The sequence below is a fragment of the Prionailurus bengalensis genome, chromosome B1 (assembly GCF_016509475.1).
Source record: "Prionailurus bengalensis isolate Pbe53 chromosome B1, Fcat_Pben_1.1_paternal_pri, whole genome shotgun sequence".
Taxonomy (NCBI): domain Eukaryota; kingdom Metazoa; phylum Chordata; class Mammalia; order Carnivora; family Felidae; genus Prionailurus; species Prionailurus bengalensis.
In genome coordinates this window covers 56,300,267-56,322,692 of record NC_057344.1, presented here as the reverse complement: position 1 = coordinate 56,322,692, position 22,426 = coordinate 56,300,267, and the positions used below count along the sequence as shown (strand labels likewise).

The 22,426-nt window shown below is 35.6% G+C and overlaps 1 protein-coding gene across 1 annotated transcript in view; it reads left to right on the top strand.

Annotated features, from left to right (window-relative positions):
- Positions 1–22,426, top strand: part of GALNTL6 (polypeptide N-acetylgalactosaminyltransferase like 6) — a 1,211,922-nt gene that overhangs the window by 424,610 nt on the left and 764,886 nt on the right. The window contains exon 3 of the mRNA XM_043555626.1: positions 11,585–11,693. Coding sequence (XP_043411561.1) covers positions 11,585–11,693 — 109 coding nt within the window. The remainder of the gene's footprint in view (positions 1–11,584; positions 11,694–22,426) is intronic.

The following is a 22,426-nucleotide window of genomic DNA, read 5'->3' as shown; positions in this document are numbered from 1 at the left end:
TCATTTTATCTCTCTAGTTTTATTTGCTAACATTTTTAAATGACCTTATACAATGAAGTTTGAATAAATGAATAATGAGAGAGTCATAAAAAGTCTCCATGCTTATTTATTTTTTTGTAATTCATAAGATTTAAAAGCAGACAGCTCATATTCTAGTTTAGCACTTATTAGTTATGTGATCTTTAAGACTTAATTATGTGACGTTAATACTTCTGAACTCCAGTTCATAATCTGGCTCACATAAGAATAAACTTGTATAAGAATAAATGTTCCTTATCTCCTTTTCCCATCCATACCATCTGTGATATTGCTCTTTTGGTAGTGTTCTATTAGTTTAGAACGTCTTCTAGGTGGCTTAGAAACTTAATCACACCAAATGTAAGATTTCACACCCATCTCTATGTGCTACTAACACCTACTGTCATAGAGTTTGGCTCACATAATTTAATATTTGTATAATGTATATAAGTTTTTTCCCTGCAACTGTGTTATAACTTTTGGAGGGCAATAGAAATAACTCAGATATCTATAAAAAATAGCCTAGATGGCAAAAATAACTGGCATTTCTATGTCATTTTTTGATAAGCCAAGGGCTTTCATATACTTTATCTGATTTACTACTTTAAAAACTTTTTAAGGTGGGTAACGTAGGTGTTATTTTTATTATCCTAATTTCATATATGAATTCACATATTTCATAACTGAAGGACCTAAATGAAATGTAGATTTTCTGTTTATAGTTTGAAACCATATTTTAATTTATGCCTTCTGGCTCTGGATCCAGAGTACTTCTACTACATCATATTATCTTCTAAGGAACAGGTATAGTGGTAGGTTTATGGTTCGTTGTGAAAATGAAAGTCCATTGTTTGTTGATTTATAAAACATAAGATAGGTTTTAGGATATAGACAATCTTTTCATCATAGTGATTTACAGATGTGTCTATTTTCAATATCATCACTATCTGTAGTTATAAGTAAAATTACTCTAGAGGTAGAGGGTGAGATACTTTATTCACCTGGGTTTTGCAGACTTTATTCATCTGGGTCTCATCTGAGACATGTTTTAAGATTATTCAGTAGTTAAATATAGTAGTTAGATAGCCAAAAAATCCATCAGTTCTTAGGGTGGCACACCCTACTTTTTCACCCATTTGTGCCACATTTCTAACCCCAGAAAGTGCTTGAGTTTGCTATATCTGGTAAACACATTGCCTACGAATCATGTTTTACTCTTGGAAACTTTTTCTCATGACCCATTCTCAAGTATATTATATTTCAGTAGTCTCCAGGATTCAGCTCTATTACATATGGTTTCTACCTAATGGATTCTGTCTCTTCCATCCCTGGTAATATTTTCAAGTTAATTATTTGTAGTGTAGTGACATTGCAGTGAATAAAAAGTCTACAAGGTGAAAAACAAAAGGTGCTCACAAATAAATGGCTGACTGAATGATGGGTCTGAAATATACGTCTCATGAAGCTACGATCCTCATTATATTTATTTTACAAGGTCATAGATAATGGATCTGTACTACTGTAGTCATAGAGAGGACACATGATATAACCCGGGAGAGAAGCAAATGGATCTGAGCGCTGGAGATTGCTCATGTGAAAGGAAAGGTCGGAATACTGATGGGTCATTTGCTGGATGGCTAAGCTGTCAGAACCAAGGTAGTTTTATACAAATGTACCGGGGCTGATTTAGGTTTATTCACCTACCTTTCTAGCAGGTGAAAAGGACGCAAACACAGTTAATCTTTATATTGGTTATCAGCCCTGAAAAGAAAAAGAAAGAAAAAAAAAAGATTCTTCAAGAGTTTGTGGCACATGATTTGTGACTAAGTCTGACATGTTTTCTTAATGTGATAATTGTATCACTTTCCTATTCATATGAGTTAGTGGTTCTCAAACTTTAGTAAGCCTTATAATCACCTGGAGAACTTGTTAAAACATAGATTTCTGTGTCTCCTCTCAAAGTTTCTGATTTAACAGGCATGAGTTGGGACCAGGGAATTGTAGTTCTAACAAGTTCCCAGGTGATGCTGATGCTGCTGGTCTGTCAGTAACACTGATACAGATAAGAAGAGGTATTAGTGTAGCAAATCCTTGGATAGCCCTTATTAAAGCACCGTTTCAGATGATCTGCTTTAACCTGATTCCTCTATCATCAAAAAATATTCTCGTGATGCTAATACACCTTGCTGGAGTACTGATAACTATCAAGAATGTGTGAAAAACTTTGAGATTTATTTTTGTACATAAAGTAATATTTGCAAATAATTTTAAAATGTAATCTTAATATAAAGCCTATAATGATAACCAGCAATCCCCTAGCCCATTTCCCTCTACTTGTAATTTCTTAAAACCCAGGGCAACAATGTCTATCTTTTATCTTTATTCTGTTATATGCATCCATATTTGTAGATAGCATGTGTGTATTACTGATACTTGATTTTTCTTTCATTTTGCTTTTATATATTGTTTTCCTATTATATAAAATGTGTATTTAACTGTCTTCACCCTTGTCCTCAACCCCTGGTATAGTTATAAGACAAGTTTTAGTTAAACCAATATTTAGGTAAGAGTATTCATACCTGAATCAAATAATATGCTATGATTGAACTTTCTTTCTTGTACATTGTCTTTTTTCCCTCGAGCCTTATTAATTGTCCCAGTTTTCAGTTGCTTAGATTTTTTATGCATCTCAGTAATTTACCCCACCCTCTTCAGAAGAATTATAACTCTCCTTTCAATACATTTTTAAAAATAGCCAAAAAGTAAGTTTGTCTATTTGATGTTTTTGTGTGTGTGTATTTTTTCAGAACCTTTCAAGGGCTGCTTTCCAACTCCCTTGCACATTCAGGGCTGGATGATCTCTAGGCTTGCTGCCATTTTGCTATCTTCCTTCCTTCTTTGCTTCTGGCTCTCTTGTGTCTTTTTTTTTTTTTTAATCTGAGTAGGGTTCCTTTGGCCTTAATTTTCCAAACTCTTTTTTAATTATCCTATGCTTGCTATCCCATTTTTACTTTCCAAGAGCTCTTTTTTTTTTAATTCTCTGAATGCTTTTTTTTTTAATTTCTGTTTCTATGAAGGAACTTTTCCTTAAAGCTCTCTGAGGGAATGGAATTTAGATTTTTAGGTTGGGGGGATTATTTTTCTGAGCCTTACATTGCCTCTTTCCTTCAGGTTTGTTATATCTTTTATTTATTTTGGCCTCCAAATTTTATGTCCAAAGGTCTCCCAAATGTTGGTAATCCTTGGCTACCTGTTCATAGTCATAAGTGAAGTAGTAAAAATACTACTACAAAGATCTGTGGGTTGAGGAGGACTTCCCCCATACAAGCCTGTGTCTATACCTGGAAGCAGTGTCCATATCTGTTTCCATTTTCCAGAGTTAAAGTGGATGGCAGCTTTCTGGGAGCCAAGTAGAAGCAGATAGCTTTGGTTAACAATGCTTGGTATACAGACTTATAAGGAACCTTGATTTTCACTACTGCTTGGCATCCTGGTTTTCAATGACTTCTAGTAGCCTGAAAACATACTTCTCACATTCAAAATCCACTACTGTATGGGTGGGGAGCATAGTGGATGGGCCTCAGGAATCACTTTGTTGTTGGAATTGGGAAGAGAACCCAGGAGAGTCTAATTGCCCCATGTAAAAATGTCAGTCATTTTGTTGTGACCTTTAACTTCACCCTCAGAAATACCTCCAATTTTAAATTGCCTCCAATTTTAAGTAATTTCAAAATTCAGTGGCATTAAAAAGTGTTTCCTTTACAGTAATTTTTACCCATTTACAAAAAGTGCGTCAATTCAACTATCTGCTTTCTTGCTTCATCTGATGCTTTACTGTCATTTTCATAGAGTTTCTGCAGAAAGCAATGATTAACTCTTTTGTTCAATTGGCTTTGTATTAAAAGTTGCTAAAAATTCTTATATCAAATTAATCAAAACAAGAGAAATAAAATGTCCCTAGTAAGATTGGAGGAGGTCATAGAGAGGACATGACCACTGGTTGACCCTCAAGCTGGATCATTGCAATTGGAGGATCCCCACCTATCCCTTGTCCTTCTAGAACCAACCCCACACTAGGAGCTGTTTAAAGGGCATAGCCTTAAGAGAGTAAGTGTTGTTTAGACAATTTGGACTGAATATATCCTGAATTGAACCTAGTTAAGGCATCCATATAAACTTTTAAGATTTGGTGGTGGGGTAAAGAGACCTACATATCTTGCAGCACACAAGATGAGCCTCCTATGTAAGTTCCTTGCATATTAAACACACCCCCTACCAATCTGGAGGGGCTCACGTCTTCCTTCAATCCCTTCCTGCCTTCTGTGTATGCGGCGAATTGGCAAGCCAGCTAGGAGACCCAATAAGTGATCTTTGGGAAGGAGGCAGTTGCAGGGAAAATTGTGCATTGGCTATAGACCACTATGTGAGGATGTGTGGCCTGTGTTTTAGATGCTTTGGACCACTGAGCAAGCACAGGGATGCCTGAAAATGCTGGCTCATCTGATGTGATTGTTTGAGGAACTGCTTGTAGAGCAATATGACAGAAAGAAGAGTGGCTGCTGCAGTGAGCTTTTCTCTGCCATGATAGTTCAGTGGCCACCGATGCCCATCGGGAATTAGAGATTTGGAAGAAGATATGAAGGATCTTGAAAGACGTGCAGTGTCCACAACTCTCCTAGCTTTGGCCTGGAGGGCAAGTTGGGAGAGCAGGATAATAAGTTGGAGGACTTAGTGTGCCATTTTACAAAGCTAGGAGGGCCTGAACTGCATGGATTAAGGCAAGGGCTTCTGACAAAGCCTGCTTGGGATTCTAGGAAGTGGAATTCCTTGGGAAAGGAAGAGGGCAAAGAAGAGGCTAATGTGATGATTGACAGTAAAACAGATGAAATGCCCCATGTGTCTGACATGTATGTAATCCAGATGAAAGCAAAGGCACAGCAACAGCAACCCCATCCAGTGGGGCTGCCCCCAATTAAGAAAATGTTCTTGATGAGAGAATATACTCCCATTGAGCTTATTGATACAGTTCCCAAGGTCTAGCAAAAGGGAAAGTATCCGCATATAGTTAGTGTGGCTGGGGGGGAGGGGGGAGGTACATAGCATTTCTCTGACCAGGCAGGAGACAGAGAAAATGAGCAAAACATCACTGCACACCCTACCCTCTGGCAGTGTCCACATGGTGCTCTCAGGGCAGTTTAAGGGGCTCAGTCTTTTATAGGTTGGATTTTCTAGCCTGCAGGGAGGCTTCATCCAATGAGACAATCTCCCTGCGCACATGAGACCCTGAAACTGGAGTCTATAGAGGTATAGAGGAGGTAGAGCAAGCGCTTAGGGAGTTAAGAATGGGGTCAGCCCCAATCAGGCCAAATTCATTGCAAGAATCAAAGCCAAGATTCTCCAGTCCACTGCCAGCATTTGGTATGTAATACTGATATCCATGCTGAGCCTAGTCCTGGGACAAGACATTTATGACATTGGGCAATCCATTACTCATCTGGGGGAAACTGACAAATCCCAGGAATACTGTGAGAAAGACCTGGAGACAGAGAGGGAACATGAAACCCAAAAAGCTATCCTGGTTAGTTAGCTATAAAAGGTTTGATGAGAATAACCCAGAAACAAATGTGGTTTGACCTCATTGCTGCTGGGACTTCCACCTGAAAATATATAACAGCAACCCAACACTGTTGGTCAGTCTGTGGAAAGTCTTAAAACATAAACAATAGTCAGATCTGCCCCCACTTGCACCTACTACCCCTGATGTTCCACCAGCTCCAGCAGAGGTCTTGGGGATACAGTTTTATTTGGAGTGGTGGCCCCCATCCCCCAGGTGTAGGATTCAGGTCAAGATAACCTCCAGGCAAGGGCTGTTGGAGGCCATCCATAGCCTCATGTTGAGTGTACTATTCATGGGTCCCCCAGAAACAAAAGGTGATGGATCTGGTTAATACTGAGATGAATATTTTCTCATACATAGTAACCGTCAGAAGTTTTTCATTCCCCTGAGTGGCCGTGGAAGGCAAGTGGTTGCAGTCAGGAAGATCCCTTTGACACTGCAAATTTGGCTTTCCCTACCCTTCACCTACTTCCCTGCCCTGAGGATATGAGATTTTTTCTCTCTCTCTTCTACCAGGGAACATATTGATATCTTATAAGGTCAAACTCCAAAAAAACCTTTATGGGTGAATTCTACCTCTGAGTTAGAGCAATCAGACCGATGCTAAGGGAAAACATCAACTGGGAACCAGTAAGTCTACCAATCCACATGAAAATTGGTAAATGTCAAACAACATAAATTGCCCGGGGGACATAAGTAAATAAGAGAAACTATACAGGCATTGTACCAAGTGGCTGTTTTATGCCCTGTCCACAGTGCTTTGAACAGCCTGATAAGGCCAATAAAAAAGCTAAACAGCTCATCGCTGATGATCATGGACTACTGAAAATTGAATAAGGTAGTGCTCCCAATCCATGTGGCTGTGCCCAACATTGACACCATCTTAGACACTTTGGCCACAGTCCTAGGAGTATATCATGCAGTACTGGACTTAGCAATGTTTTCTTTCCAGTATACTTCTGGCTGTTGAATCACAAGATCAATTTGCCTTCATGTGGGAAGGGCAATAGTGGACGTTTCAAGTGCTTCCTCAAGGCTACTTACTACCAGCACAGACCCACAGTATATCGTGGGATTGCAGCTCAAGCTCTGTTCTTGTTCTCCTTTTTCATATCAGTGAAATGGGCTCATTACATTGATGATATAATGTTAACAAGTACAGACTTCCCTCTATAGCAGGATACTCTGCAGATTTTGTTGGAACATTTGCAAGGGGGAAAATAGGCAGTGAACCCACAGAAAATTCAGGGCCCAGCCACCACCATAAAGTTTCTGGGAGTCGTCTGGTTAGATTTAATGTATGTTGTCCCAGAAGCTGTGATTGAAAAGGGTATCCAATCCCTGAAAACATGAAAGAAGTACAAGCCTTTGTAGGGATTTGACAGTTTGGGAAGGTATTTATTCCCCACCTGGCCCAGTGTCTCCATCTCTTATACTGCCTGGTAAATAAAGGGCATGTGTAGGACTGGGCATCAGAGCAACAAGCCCCCTTTAAGAAGGCAAAACTACTAGTGAAGCAAATTAAAGCTCTGGGCATCTCCCAAGCAGGGCTGCAATTTGAGTTGGATGTATCTGTGACTCTAGGAGGTGCGAGTTGGACACTGTGGCAGAGACAACAGAAAGAGACAGTGCCCTAGGATTTTTGCCATAGCTCTGGAAAGGAATAGAAGCCTGATATATCCCCCTCCCATCCACCCCAGCTCAATAGCTCCTAGCAGCATCCCTCCAGATAGAGCCTCTCACAAAGGAATAACACATTGTGGTAAGAACGTTCCTCCTATCAAAGGATGGGTTGAGAATATGTTTAATTGACCCACTTATACCTTGGCTCAAACTCCCACTTTGACTAAGTGGCATGCCTTTTTACAGCAGAGGAGACCTTGTCCACCAGCCCACTCTCTCTAGGAATGCAGATGGTACTAGGCTATGCAGAGGATGTAGATCCTCCAAATGTTCCTGCCCCTATTCCTCTGTTGGCCTCTAGTACCAGTAGAGAGGAGACAAGGGAAATTCCCAGTGATTGGTCTAGTCAGGGCAATCTGTCCACAGAGATTGCAGTTGCTATTCAGCCAAACACTGACACCATCTGGATGGACACAGAAATGAACTATAGTAGCCAGTAGGCCAAACTCACAGCAGTTTGGCTGGGAATCACTTATGAGGGTTGGCCTTTAACCGTTTGCACTGACAGTTGGGTAGTTCTAAAAGGATTAACCCTTTAGCATGGGCAATGGGAAGCTGAGGGGTGAATGATTGTGAATGTGCCTTGTGGGGTCAGGATATGTGGAAACACATATGGGTTTACCTGCAACAGCCTGAGGCAGACCTCACTGTCTTCCAAGTCTGGTTCATAGAGGTCCTGACACTCCCTGACAATCAAGTTGATTTCCTAGCTTAAGTATGAGCCGTAAACTGATTCTTCAGTAGATACAGCAGATTGGTTGCATAGAAAGAGCGACCACCATAGTGCCTGGGTGGGATGGTATATTGCCAAAGACAATGTATTGGCCTTTGAATAAGTGACTTGTTTAATGCAGTAACAGCATGTTCTGTATGTACTAAATAATGCCCAAGGCAACTGCCAAAGGGGTCTGGGGCAGACTTCCCAAACAAAATCATTCCCGAACAGTGAGATATTAGCAAGTAGACTATATTGGCCTCCTCCTTCCAAGTGAGGTTTCTAAATATACCTTAGTTTGTGTGGACACTGCCTCTGCCTTAACCCTAGCTTCCTACTCTCACTGTGCAGACCAGGCTACCACTATTAGAAGATTAGAGAATCTGAGTATCATGGATGGATGCCTTCATTGAGTAGATAGTGATTGAAAATTACATTTCAAAGGTTGTGATGTGCAAGACTGAGTAAAATAACACAGCATTAAATATATATTTCCCTTTATAACCCCAAAACAGCAGGGTTGGTAGAAAAGAATAATGGACTATGAAAACAACAGGTCAAGTTCCTAAAAGCTTCCAACCTCTCTTTTTCCAACGCCAGGTAGGCATGTTCTGTTTTCCAGTGGTATAGTCATTTGACTCCCCTCTTTGTTTCCTCCATTGGCCTGAAGGACATTGTAGCATACATAGAAGTTCTTACCAACCTCACCCTGCAAGCCTTAAAGGAAGCTGTCCTCCAAAATAGTATGGCCTTGGACATTATTACTGCCTTTCAAGGAAGTGCCTGTGTCATTATCCAAACACCATGTTGTGTGTTTACACCTGATGAGTCTGCTAACCTATCCTTATTAAATCACATGAAGATACAAGTAAACATCCAGAGTAATCTAACCCCCAGCCCGGAGGACTTAGTAAATCAATGGTTGTGATCATGGGGCTCTTGGTGGGGGAAAAATGTTACTTATTTTGGGAATCATTATCTTAACCTGTGTTTTTACTTGTATGTGCCCATATTGTCACCGTGACCTCTGCCTCAAATGCAGCCAGATACCCACCAAATGAGCTACTTCCATGGTAATAAAACTCTTGCTGACTGCATTGGGCACATTGGAGAAGAGAGGGAATGTGTTAGATTGTAATAGCTGGTCAAGATGGGTGAAGTGTTGGAGGAGGTCAACATGAGGACATGACCACTGGCTGACTAGAAAAGGGGACCTGGGCAATCGAAGCACCTCACCCCTCCCTTGTCCTTGGAACGTACATTCTACCTACTAGTCCCACACTAAGAGCTGTTTTAATAAATAGCCTTGAGAGAATAAGGTGTTGTTAATACTATTGGACTGTGTATGTAACTAAGCCCAGTTAAGGCCTCTATATAAACTGAAAATTCTGGTGGACTTGAGCAAGGACCTATTTGTCTTTTGGTGCCCAAGATAAGCCTTGTATGTAAGTTTCCTTGCTTAGTACCTCTGTCTCCTAACAAACTGGAGTGGCCTGCCTCTTTCCTTTGTCTCTCCTTGTCCTCCATGTTCAGGACCCATTTGTGAACCAATAGGTAACCAGAGAGAGTTTTGCATATTTAGAATTTACACAAGAATACCTCTATGTTTTATGCCCAAACTGATTTTAAAATTATCTGTTTTACTCCAAAAGTGTTTTTTATAAATTGGTATTTTCTAAATCACTGTAAGAGATTTTCATTACTGCTCAATATTTGTTATTGTAAATGAAAGTTTGAGATAACTCATGAGTTTTGTATTTTAAAGTTATTTGATTATTTAAAAGTTCTGATTCCTAGCTGAGTTTTGGTAAAATTTCCAATTATGAAATCAATATCAATTAGGAAAAATGCATGACTTTTTTTTCTAATGTTTGCTATTATAAGCCTGAATTTTTTTTCCAAAATTGTTTTTTCCTATTTTCTTCTATTTTTATTATGTTCTTTTCTATTAATTTTTCCATAACTTTTCTTTCTTGTCACCCCCTTTTAAAATTTATCCTTATTATCCTTAATATTTTACATAAACTCATCATCATCCTTATATGTTTATTCCCCTTTAATTTCATTTTCTTGAAATCATCACTCTTGTAACAAATTGGTTTAAATATGTAGATGATAGTCATCTTACTTGGCAAATCTTTCTTCTGATTTTAAGGACTTTTTTAATGTGAAGCTCCATTTTCATCCTTTCAAACAAGCGTACCCCTTAGAACCTATAAAGATGAACTGAGATAATTTTTCATAAGCACAGTAGTTATAAGTTATACTGTTTCAAACTAAGAAATAAGACATTTTATTTGCTTTGGAAAGCCTCTTATAATAAGATGTCCTCACTGAAATTATTCATCTTTTGTTTTATATAAACTGAAACTTGAAAATTTTTTCTCTCCATTCTATAGATGTATTATTTATTTCAAAAAGTAAACCAAGTAAAAGAAAAAATGGTGTGTGAACATGAAAACATTTATTTTACATTAAGTTGAGTATTAAGATTGTGAAAATAAATTTCATTCAAAACATTTGTTTCTTGTTACCAAAAATAAACACCAAAAAAAGAAGTACTTTCAGCACTGTACACAAATATAATTTTCAAGTTGACATTGGAACATATTGGGTTTTACCAAAGCAAAAAAACATATGTTGTGACTATAGTTGTTGAGTAAGTGATAATTTCAACAAAAAGTATAACCATGTATCATACTTTAGCAGAAATTTAGATGAGAGACAGTATTAATAGTTGTTAAGACCACAATTTTGGTCTGAAGAGACTGGCCCAAGTCCTGACTTTACTACTGTGGTTTAATTCAAGTTATTTTAGTTCTCCGGGCATTACTTTAATTGGCAGAAAAATGCAGGTTTACAACAAAAGATTATCATAAAGATCAAGCAATCTTCTGTCCAAAGAGTTTTTAGCATCGTGTCTGGCTCCTAGTGGCTAATAAGGCCATTCAAAAATACTTGATCAGGGGCACCTGGGTGGCTCAGTCAGTTAAGCATATGACTTTGGCTCAGGTCATGATCTCGCGGTCTGTGAGTTCGAGCCCCGCATCAGGCTCTGTGCTGACAGCTCAGAGCCTGGAGCCTGTTTCAGATTCTGTGTCTCCCTCTATCTCTGACCCTCCCCCGTTCATGCTGTCTCTCCCTGTCTCAAAAATAAATAAACGTTAAAAAAAATAAAAAAAGAAACAAAAATATTTGATCAAAATGAATGAAACTGTACAAATCACAAACAAAATTAATTCCATTTAATACCATTACTAGTATTATGCTCAGAGGAAGTGATACACAGAGTTATTAGTGTCTCCGGATGAAATAAAATAGGAAATGATAGGGGTTGTGGATGATACATGCTCTCATTTTTAAAGCTGGAAAAGGATTTTAAAATGTATATTAACCTTGTCACTAGCAATAGCTTTCTTTTCAGTATACTCAGAAGATTCACTTATTCAACAAATATTCTTTGATTGCCTATTATGTGCTCGGCTGTATTTACCTACCATGCAAAAGGAAGTGCCTCCTTTTTATGCTCTGAATACTTTCCTTTTCCACAGACATTTCCACTGGGCCTGGGAGATGGGCAATTCTATGCATGGACAGATGGTTTGAGAAGAAAGGACTGGCATGACTATGAAAGCATTCAGAAAGAGGCTATGCGCTCAGGTATGAAGTTCAGTGTAAGCCAAAGTGCTACTTTACTTACTGCAGTGTCTCATTTGTCACTTAAAGAGTCTTGAATTAGCATCTCTTCTGCGTACAGTAAGGTATGTCTCATGGGGTTGTTGGAGGTCAATGCTGAACAGAATTAAAACAACTTCACATTTCTGAGAGAAAACAAATAATGAACAGCCTTTACAATATCAGCTGAAGAAGAGGTTACATAAGTTTTAGAAATCTATAATATTTCATATTTCCAGACTGCTTTCTAGTAATTTCTGAGGATATCTTAAGATTTATCAGTGATACTTGACTTGGTTGGTTGACATCTGTCTTGAGCTTGTTTTGCTTGTTAGGGCTGATGTATGTCTAACAGTGCACAATATTGAAGGGGTACCACAGTTCTAGACCTTGGCAGGGGAACAGCAAGTTGGTAGATCATATGAACTAGATAGAGATAGAGAAAACATTTTAGTTCTTGGAAAAAAGTAACCAGAGAAAATAAGTCTTTGTAGAAGGACAGTAAAATTAGGTTGTTGGAAACAGGGATTCAGAAAGGTATATAATTAGAAATCAAATGAACATGAGTAACATATGGTATGAAGTCCATATGCTTTCACTCAACCAGAGAAGCTCTGTTTTTTTCATACTGAGGATGTCATAGAACTAGAGAAGCCTTTGTGTGGTAGGACTGAGACATCTGAGCATCATTGAGACATTGCATTCCAAGTCAAATCAGCAGCAAAACTATGACCAAGCGCAGTATGAGGTCCTCCTGGCTAACCTTTCTCATAGATCATCCCATCAGGCAAACTGGGGTGTGAGTATTTAAATAGTTATGAAATTGTACAGACTGTGAAATGTTTTTGCTCTGGATCAGTTGTGGTTGATCTAATTATAGCCTTCTTTCATTTTCTTCTTCCATTCCTTTTCTCCAAATAAAGCTCCTCTCTCCCCTCAACTTCATTAAAGCTGCTCATCCCAAGAATGTTCTCTATTAGTCAGAGAACGAAGCTCTTCCAGCTTTCATTGTCTCCCCACTTGGCCATGACCCCATGAATGGTTCCTTCCAGTATCCTCACTTTTCCAGCTCTCTTATCTTTTCTTTCTATTTTCTCACTAAGCCCTGTATTAATCCAACCATCTGTTCCTTTTTCTAACCCCAGGATGCTGAAAATTTTTGGAGATGCTCACATAATTTAATCAACTGAAACTTCAATTTATTGAGCAGATATTTTGTACGAGGTACTTTACATATGAATTTTATTTAAACCACATAATTACTCTAATAGGAATTCTTATCCAAATTTGTAAAAGAAAGAAAAGAAAAGAAGCAATATGGAACTGGGTCCTTAAGAATTTATTAAATATTATCCAAGGTCAAACAGATAAAATTTGCAAAACTAGGTTAAAAATCAGGTCTTATCATGCTCCATTACATCCCACTGTCAGACATTGAATAATAAATATTTGGACAATATGGAGTAATGACAGCACACATATGTGAGGGAGAGATGTACCTGGGTTCATATTGTCTTTTCTGTACATGAGCTATGTAGGTGGCAAATCAATTTATCTTTCTGATGTTATACTTTGCAGAATTGCTGAAGGATTAAAGATAATACACCTAAATAATTGGCCAATTATTTGGACATATTATAAACTCAGCTAATAATAACTATAAATTTCTTTCACTTGATTTGGTATGCATAACCTTCACCTGTGTGATGGGTTTTGGGTAAAAATCCAGTACTTCACATAATCTCTGCTTCATATCATTCTTTCTGCCTCCTGTGTAAGCATGCTGTTTATGTTCTCATCTTACTTGGGACAAGGGAAAGTTGACCTACAAAGAAAATTGGAAATATAACAAATTTTCTAAAGCATAAATTTTCTATGGAATTAGAAAACTTTGAAATGCTAAATGTTATATGATTCGCTGGAAAATACATGACAACTGAAATAGACTAAAATTCATAATTTAAAATTATATGAAATAGTACATAAATAAAAGGACTACACACACACAAATATACAAGCAGGTACACAGTCGAACATCTCTGTTCTTAGTATCTAAGTCAAGAAAAAGGATCATCTGTGTAGATTTGTATTACCTATGTATTTATACCTAAACAAATACTGTTGCATTTTTCTCGTGTTTGGGCTTAATCTAATAATTGAATCATAATGTCTGAATTTCTTCTTTTACTCAAAATAATTTTTGAGATTCATCCCTCTCCTTGTGTGTAATTCTCATTGATTTATTTCCACTGTTGTTTAATTTTCTACAACATTCTCCCCTTCATGGGCACTTGGGGAGTTCCTGGGTTTTCGTCATTATATATAATGTTGCTCTAAATATTTTTGTATATGGTTCTGGGGTAGAGCATTAAATTAAGAAATAACTGACTATTTTTCAATATTGAATCATCTATTCTATGGTATATGTGATATTTACTTGCTGCTTATTTATTATCTTTAGACATGTGTTAATAATTTTATCCTCACATATTTTTTAGTGTTATTCCTAGAAAACCAATGTTATATGGGTATTGTACATGTTATTGATTTTATTGAAATTCCACATTGTTTGTAGCTGATATATAGAATATTAATAAATCTTAATATTTACTTGGATTTGAAACTTTCTAAACCCACTATTAATTATAATTATTTACCTATATGTTAGCTTGAATTCTCAACGCTACAAGAATTGACAGTACTTAATTTTTTTTCCTTCCATTCTAGATCTTATAATTTTTGTTCTGTTTGTTTAGTTCTACTTACTGTCTTTGCTTGGCATCCCAGCGTAATGGTAAATAGTGGTTTTTGGTGGCATATCATGACCTGTTCTAATTCTGACTGTCACAGATTAGAAACTTACTTTAAGATTTTATCTATTTAATGAAAATACACTTTATTATGATTGCTAAGCCTTCTGGAGCTAGTTTACTGAGAGTCTTGTTTATTTTTGTTTAAACCTAAATGAATATTGCTATTATCAGAAATTTTTTGTTTGCTTGCATCTGTTGAAATAGATAAAAGATAAATTTTCTCTTTTAATATGTTATTTGGGTAAATTATTTCTATTTATTTTGTAATGGAAATCAAATATCCAATTCTAGACTAAATCTGTCTTTTTATTTATTATCAGATTTGGTTTGCTAATATTTTATTTAACATTTTTGAGTCTTTATTCATGAATGAATACTGGACACAAGTTTTTTTTGTTTTTGTTTTTGTTTTTGTTTTTGTTTTTCTCATAGACCCCATGTCAAATTTTGGTAACAATGTAATGATAGCTTCATAAATTACTCAGGTAATAATTTCTGTCTTTCTGTGCTTTGTAATTGCTTGTTGCATATGAGAATTATACATTTGCTGATAACTATGGAGACCTTGTGGGTGAAACTATCTGGACCTGGACTTTCTTGGAGGAAAGAATGTAGCTACTAGGTTAAACTTTTTAAATGGGTACAGCACTAGTTGATTGTCTATTTCTCCTGGAATTAACTGTATTTTTCTATCAATTTGTCCATTACTTCTAGAAGTGTTCATATTTATTAGTAAATTTATTCATAACATCTTCAAATATTTCATAATGTCTGCAATGCTTAAATTTATGTTGCTTTTTCTTTCAAATATCATTTGTACTGTTATTTTCATTCCTTCTTAATCTATTAAACCAGGAACCTGTCAATTTTATCAGTCATTTCAAAAACCAGGTTTTTACTTTGTTTATCTTATTTGTTATGTTTTTCTCATATGTTTACAGTCTTATATGTAGTATTTCTTTTCTTTGACTTTATTTCCCTACTATATTTTTTCCTAATTTTTAAAATTGATTCATAGCCCCTTAATTTCAGCCTCTCTACTCCTGTAGACCGCATATTTAGGACTCTACATTCCCTTCTAAGTAGCACTTTAAGTACATAACACTGCTCTGTGTTCCAGCATTTTATATTTGTTTTTTTATGTTTTAGTTATACGTTAGTTATGTTTTCAAATGTCTAGCCTACTTAAATACTGAAATTATCTTAACAATAAGAAAACCCAGAAATTACCTATTAATAAAAATCTCAATAATATTTTCAAAAATATATTAACATAAGCATGCATTTCATTAAATGTCCTTGTTAGTATTTTTATTAAGATTGTTTATTCTTTGTTCTGGCAATTACATCTTTGAGACATATATGGTAATTTTTGAATATCAGGCATTTTAAGTATCTGTTTTTACTTAGTAAGTAATTTATGGGGGGCCATGCTGTTTAACTCAGGTGAGTAATGAGGAAGATATTGCTTTAACCTTTCAGGAAATGGACATTTCCTACATTATAACAATAAAAACAGAAAAAAATGCAATTGAAGGATAGACTCTAAGACCTTAGGTGTAGCATTGGGGTTGTTTTCTGGTACATCTGTACCCTTAGAGTTATACTAAATTTAATGGGTTCTTTGAATTTGTTAGAAGAATTCTAACTAAATGTTCAAAGAAACACAGAGCTTTTATTATTTCATAATCCTGTACTGCTTTGTTTTGAGATTAGCATTGACCAAACTAATTTAACCATAGAAGAAGTGTATCTACATAGCATGTCAGAGTCAGGAAGCCTTCCTGGAAAAGGTAAACCAAATTTGAAAAGATAAAGGTTTACCCTGATATCAGATAAAGTTGGCATTCATTCAATTAATTTTCTGACCTCTTTTTCATAATAAGTCAGCCATATTTTTAGCATGGCTATTTTTTCTAACCTTACGTTTTCTATATACAATCCCATTGTGTTTCATTAAGTTAGTTTCAGCATCAAATTCTCATTTTAGAATTTATTGACACTAGGTTTCATCTTTTAACAGTTCTGCTATCCTTCTGAGTCATACTATCCCAAAACTGAAAAGCATGCTTTTTGAAAATCATTCAAATTATTTATAAAAGTTGAATGGAAGGAACTGAACTAGGGATTCCTTTGATATAATATAAAAGACAATATATAAATTGATAATGATGTGTTATTCATTATATATTGTTATATTATACATTATTCAGTATTACTCTAGCAGCTAAAAAGCTATCCAGTTGACATTTCTCTATATATAATTTGAAAAAAAAAAGGTAAATATATTTCTGAAATCAAAATAAAGTCTGCCTGTGGCATATCCCCCATCTATGGATCTAATAACTTGTACCAGATGTTGAGAAGAAAATGCAATTGGTTTAGGTAACTGTTTCTTATTTAATATGTGATGTTTCCTAATTGTCATAACATCTTTCTCTAAGTGGTAAAAACATCCTTTCCTGCAGTCTATCCAGGGTGGTGCATATGTGTGTGTGCATTTGCACACATGTACATGTGTTTTATAAAATCATTTTAAGACTATTCATCTGTATTTCTAGAAAGCACTTATTTTTAGTTTTGAAATTTGAAAAATTTCCTGTCCAGTCTTCTTTTTATTTTAACTTTAAAGATTTTCACTATGCTTATCACTGGTTTTGGGATTTCAGTATGTATGAACTCAACATGAAAAAAGCTATTCTCAACTCTTGTATTTGATCTATTTCTTTGAAATGGATTATCCCCTCATATAATCATATCAACTCACACATTCTCCTCTAAGCCTCAAGAATCTTATGAAATTATATCTAACTTTTCACTACTTCCATTTGTCTTAGTTAATCATAGTTTTGAATATTCAAAGTTTTTATTGTCTTATTCTATTCATTTATTCATTCACTTGTTCAAAAAATACTTTTCAGTGTCACTATATTTTAAATACTGCTCCGAACTCCGAAAGAAAAAATACACAAAAATGAACTACAGTGGCTCTTACAAAGTGTGCAACATGGTTGAAGGAGATTTCACTGTTACTGACATCAAACCATTGATCTCTCTTACCTAAATTATTTCAGTAGCCTCCCAACTGATCACCTTGTCCCATAGTCAGCTTTTCAAATAGCAGCCAGAGAGATCTTCTACAAATATGTAACCTGATCAGAGCATTTGACTCCTCTGCTCAAAAGCCTACAAACGCTGCTCATTATATTCAAAATTAAATCCAAACCTATTCCATGATTATGAGATCCAACATGATCTACTCCTGACATGTCACTGTCCTGGTCTCCTACTGATTGATATTCGATCAATTGACAGTCAGTCACTCTACTGGCCAAATTGGCCTCTTTGTTTTTCCTTAAGCATGCTAAACATGTGACTTTTCATTTATTATTCCTGCTGTTTGGAACACTCATGATTCATATCTTTCAACCCAGTCTCTCCTTGAGTAAGAACACAAAACCATATATCACCAGCTTAGACATACATACCTGCCAAGCAACACATTATCCTATATAGATATAGTCCTTTTCATGCATTTTCTATCCCTTTATGCTACTTAATTTTATAATAATTATCTATCTATATTTACACGTATATGTATTTATTTAATGAATTAAGAATTTTATAATTCCTTGAAATATAAGCACTTGTCCAAAGGCTCTAAATTGCAATATTATCTTGAATCACTGAATTGGAGTTTTTGAATAATGACACTCCTATATAAGAGAGTATTGTGAAAACCTGACACAAATGGTTGCTGCTTTTCCCTTCTGGAGATTGCATCCAAGGCCCCCTTAAACCTTACGATCAAAGTTACCAGATGTTTATACTAATCATTGTGAATTTCCATAGCAAAACATCTAAAGAGTATGAATTAAAACACTATTTGAGAAGTAGGAGTGTACCATGCTTTAAAATGATTAATAGTAAGATTTTCTATGTTCCTTTAAACAACAGCTCACTTTAGTGCTGATCAGGGACCCATTTTGCTCTTAAATGTCCTTATTCTACATAATTGAGCAAGATTGCCAACCAAACAGAATGGGAAACAGAAATGTGCTTCATCTGGGAGATACTGTAACTACTTTGCATTCAGGAGGACAAAAAAATGGTAATTTTGCTATAACTACAATAGCTTCTGGTCATTTTTTTTTAATTTTGTTTTAATGTTTATTTACTTTTGAGAGAGAGAGAGAGAGCAAGCTGGGGAGGGACAAAGAGAGAGGGAGACATAGAATCTGAAGCAGGCTCCAGGTCTGAGCTGTAAGCACAGAGCCAGACGTGGGGCTCAAACTCACAAACTGTGAGATCATGACCTGAGCCAAAGTCAGATGCCCAACCAACTGAGCCACCCAGGTGCCCATGGCTCCTGGTCATTTTTAAGTGATGCCTCATGTCCCTTAAAAATAGTACCTGGCATCTTTTTTTAATTACCAACAACAATGAGCATTGTTTATTGTTAGTAATTTCAGAATATTTTATGTCTATGATATGTTCTCAATAAATTTTGTAATGAGATCTTTGGCCAACTTTGGGAAGTATTACCAAAATAACATTTATTATTATTCATTGGGTTAAAATTAACTTTTAATGAAATATTTCCTTTGACAGTTATTGTATAATAATGAAAATGTAAAATGGAAGTGAAAAGATTGTGAGCATTCTGTTGAGATGTATCATTTATATGTCTAATAATAGAACAAAATTTAGCTGAAACAGAATTGAGTGACATTAGGGAAAACCCCCTTCAATATTATCACATGAAAATAGCAGTAGAAATATCTCAGGAGACTTAGTAAACTGCAATGAGTTTGTATTTAAAAATAAGACAAAATTAACTTTTAAAATAGTTCAATTTACCTATTTTTTGCAAAACTAAGAATATCTCTGTTTAGAAAAATCAGCTTCCCCTGGGTAAGTGTGCATAAGATTATTTGGTCTTATTTTTCACATTTGTAAAATGTGGTTTAATGATAGCCCCTATCACACAGTTATTTTAAGTGTTAATTAAGTTACATAATTAAACTAACTGGACTGTGGTTATGCTCAATTAGTGGTCATTTGTATATTCACAGAACCCTGATTCCTATGCCTATAGGGTTATAATTTGAATAACCTATCATAATTTTTTCATGCCTCCAAATCTAGTTGATTGGCACAAAATCTCCCAAAAATTGTCACAAGGGGGTTCATATTATCACATACTTCAAGTAGAGCTATATCTCTTCACTTTAGGTTTTATTATTATAAGACAAACATTTTGTAAGCATCTGCCCCAAACCTGTTTCCAACCAGGCATTTTGCTTATGTTTTGATAAAAATTGTTTTCATATGGTAGTTGTGATTATTATCAATTTTTTTCTGGCTATAAATGCTCCACATTTGGTGGGAGTTATATGAATAGATAATAATCCTTGATCATGAAGAAATGGAAAATGTTCTGCTGAAGGAAGATAATGTCTGATAAGAGCCAAGAAGGAAAAGATGAGAAACATCTAGTAAAGCAAAGGATTTGAATCTAAATGGATCCAGTAAACTAAATGGATCCAGGCTAAATTGATTTTATGCCTGCCATTCATTTTCCTGAAGTCTTGCACTCAATTTTGTTCTTTCCAGTTATAATCCTTTCCTGTACAGCTTTGAAGTAAGGGTGAAGTGTAAGTTTGTATTTTCTATCAGCTTACCACACAGAAAACTCTAATACCCACTAATATCTGTGCCATAATTCTAATGGTAGTAATCTATCTGTTAATAGTAAATCTTGAAACTCCATGAAGTTAGATTTGTTATTTTTGCTGTGGCTTTAATTTTTAGTAGGGGTTAGAACCATCCTTACATTTAGTGTAGTATAGTTTATGTACTTATTCAGTATATATAAGTTTTAGGAAGAAAAGTAAGAGAACAAAAAATAGACAATTAATTTCTGATGACCTGGGACTCTGGTGTCATCCTTATGATGGCAACTAAAATTTGCAACACGCTAATGCTATGGTAACTCAGAGTTTCCCATGATTTGAGGGATTGTAATTCGTTCAAGCCTAAATTATCATTATGGCATTGTATTTTAGGTATAATTCATAGAGATTCAAGTGATTATTTGAACACCCTCCAAAATTCATCTCCAGGATCTGGCACAAATATTTCAGTAATGAGTTCTGGGCCTTCTTGGCTCCATTATCTAATGAGGGCTGTAGAGGAAATGTGTGTGTTTACCCACTAGGGAAGGAAAAGTGCCAGCACCAGAGACTGATGGCAACACTGTCGAGACATTGACTTCAGAACCGTAAATGCCAGTTTGACTTGTGCTCTGAGTGAATAGCAGTGGTTTTTGAGCAGCCTTCATGCCCGATGAAAGCAACTGGGCCTTCTGACACTTAGTAGTCATAGAAACGTGACATAAACGATCCTCAGGAATACTAGGAGCTCAGAATAGGATTGTTTGATTTTAAAGGAAAATATCTGTCCCCAAATATGTGTAACAAACTTGAATTATTTATAAAATGTAGACATTCTAATATAATGAAGAAATAGATTTAATGGATAAAGAATGTAATTTGATACAGTGTTTGGTTTACTGATGTGAAATGACCAGGAGAGATCACAAAGGAATTAGTATTATGAGGCATTTAATAATTATTTGAATTTCCATAGTGACCAATTGAGCCTTAGGGATCCAAATTCATTATTGGACTAGAATTACTAGATTAACTTAATAGACATTGACCTAGATAACAATCTAATAGAATTTAATAGTGCACATTAATTGGGATATTTATCTATATTATAGATAGATAGATAGATAGATAGATATAGATATAGATATATATCTCCACTCATGCATATAAAATTCTTTTTATTTTGTATTAAGGAAAAGGTAGTCATTGAGTCATTTAAAAAAAATGTTTATTTATTTTTGAGAGGGAGAGAGAGCACGAGCAGAGGAGGTGCAGAGAGAGTGGGTGACACAGAATCCAAAGCAAGCTCCAGGCTCTGAGCCATCAGATGCAGAGCTCAAACCCATGAACCATGAGATCATGACCTGAGCTGAAGTCAGACGCTCAACGAACTGAGCCACCCAGACACCCCAAGGAATAACTTTTGAAATTATAGCATATGTCTTATAAACAAAGAAGTTATTGGATTGATGCTCAGTTTTTAGTTCTTGTGTTTTATAATGATAGAAATATTTCATGCAACTTGATAAAATATTTTATAAGCCTTCTGACATATGCATTGTGAGCATTTTTGTAACCAGAACAAAGACACTAATTGCATTCTCCAAATTTGGAAAGTCAGTGTCATACTTATGACCAAGACCTACCATTTTTTTTTACTACAAATCCTATATTATTCTTTCCTTTATACTGCATTTTTTTCTTTTCATTCTTTCTATCTGCATAGTGCCTTAACATGAGTGCAGTAATTTCTTGCACATTGCCTCAATGTTTCTCACAAAAGCCCCATTAGTAGGAATGGCCAAATATAAAAATATAAAAATAAATAAATAAAAGTATAAATATAAAAAGATAATGGTCAAATATAAAAATAAAGAAACAAAATTAGAAAAGTGATTTTATATGTATATGTGTGTCACATTATGCATGTGATTTTAAACATGTATATTACATAAATATATCAAGTGATAATATTATAGATGCATACACACACACCCCTTCAAATTAATGGCATGCATAACTCCAATATTCTGGGACAACCTTGTTTTTATAAATACTATTCTTATCTGTTTAGTGACTCTTCCTTCTTCAACTATTTGCCACCTATAGCACATGTAACCTGAATTGTCTTGTGCCTTATTCACCTGTGTATAAATGGAGACCATATCAATAGTGATGACTCAGTTTCTCTGACTCTTGCTTTCCACTATGTATGGACCCCCAATCTTCT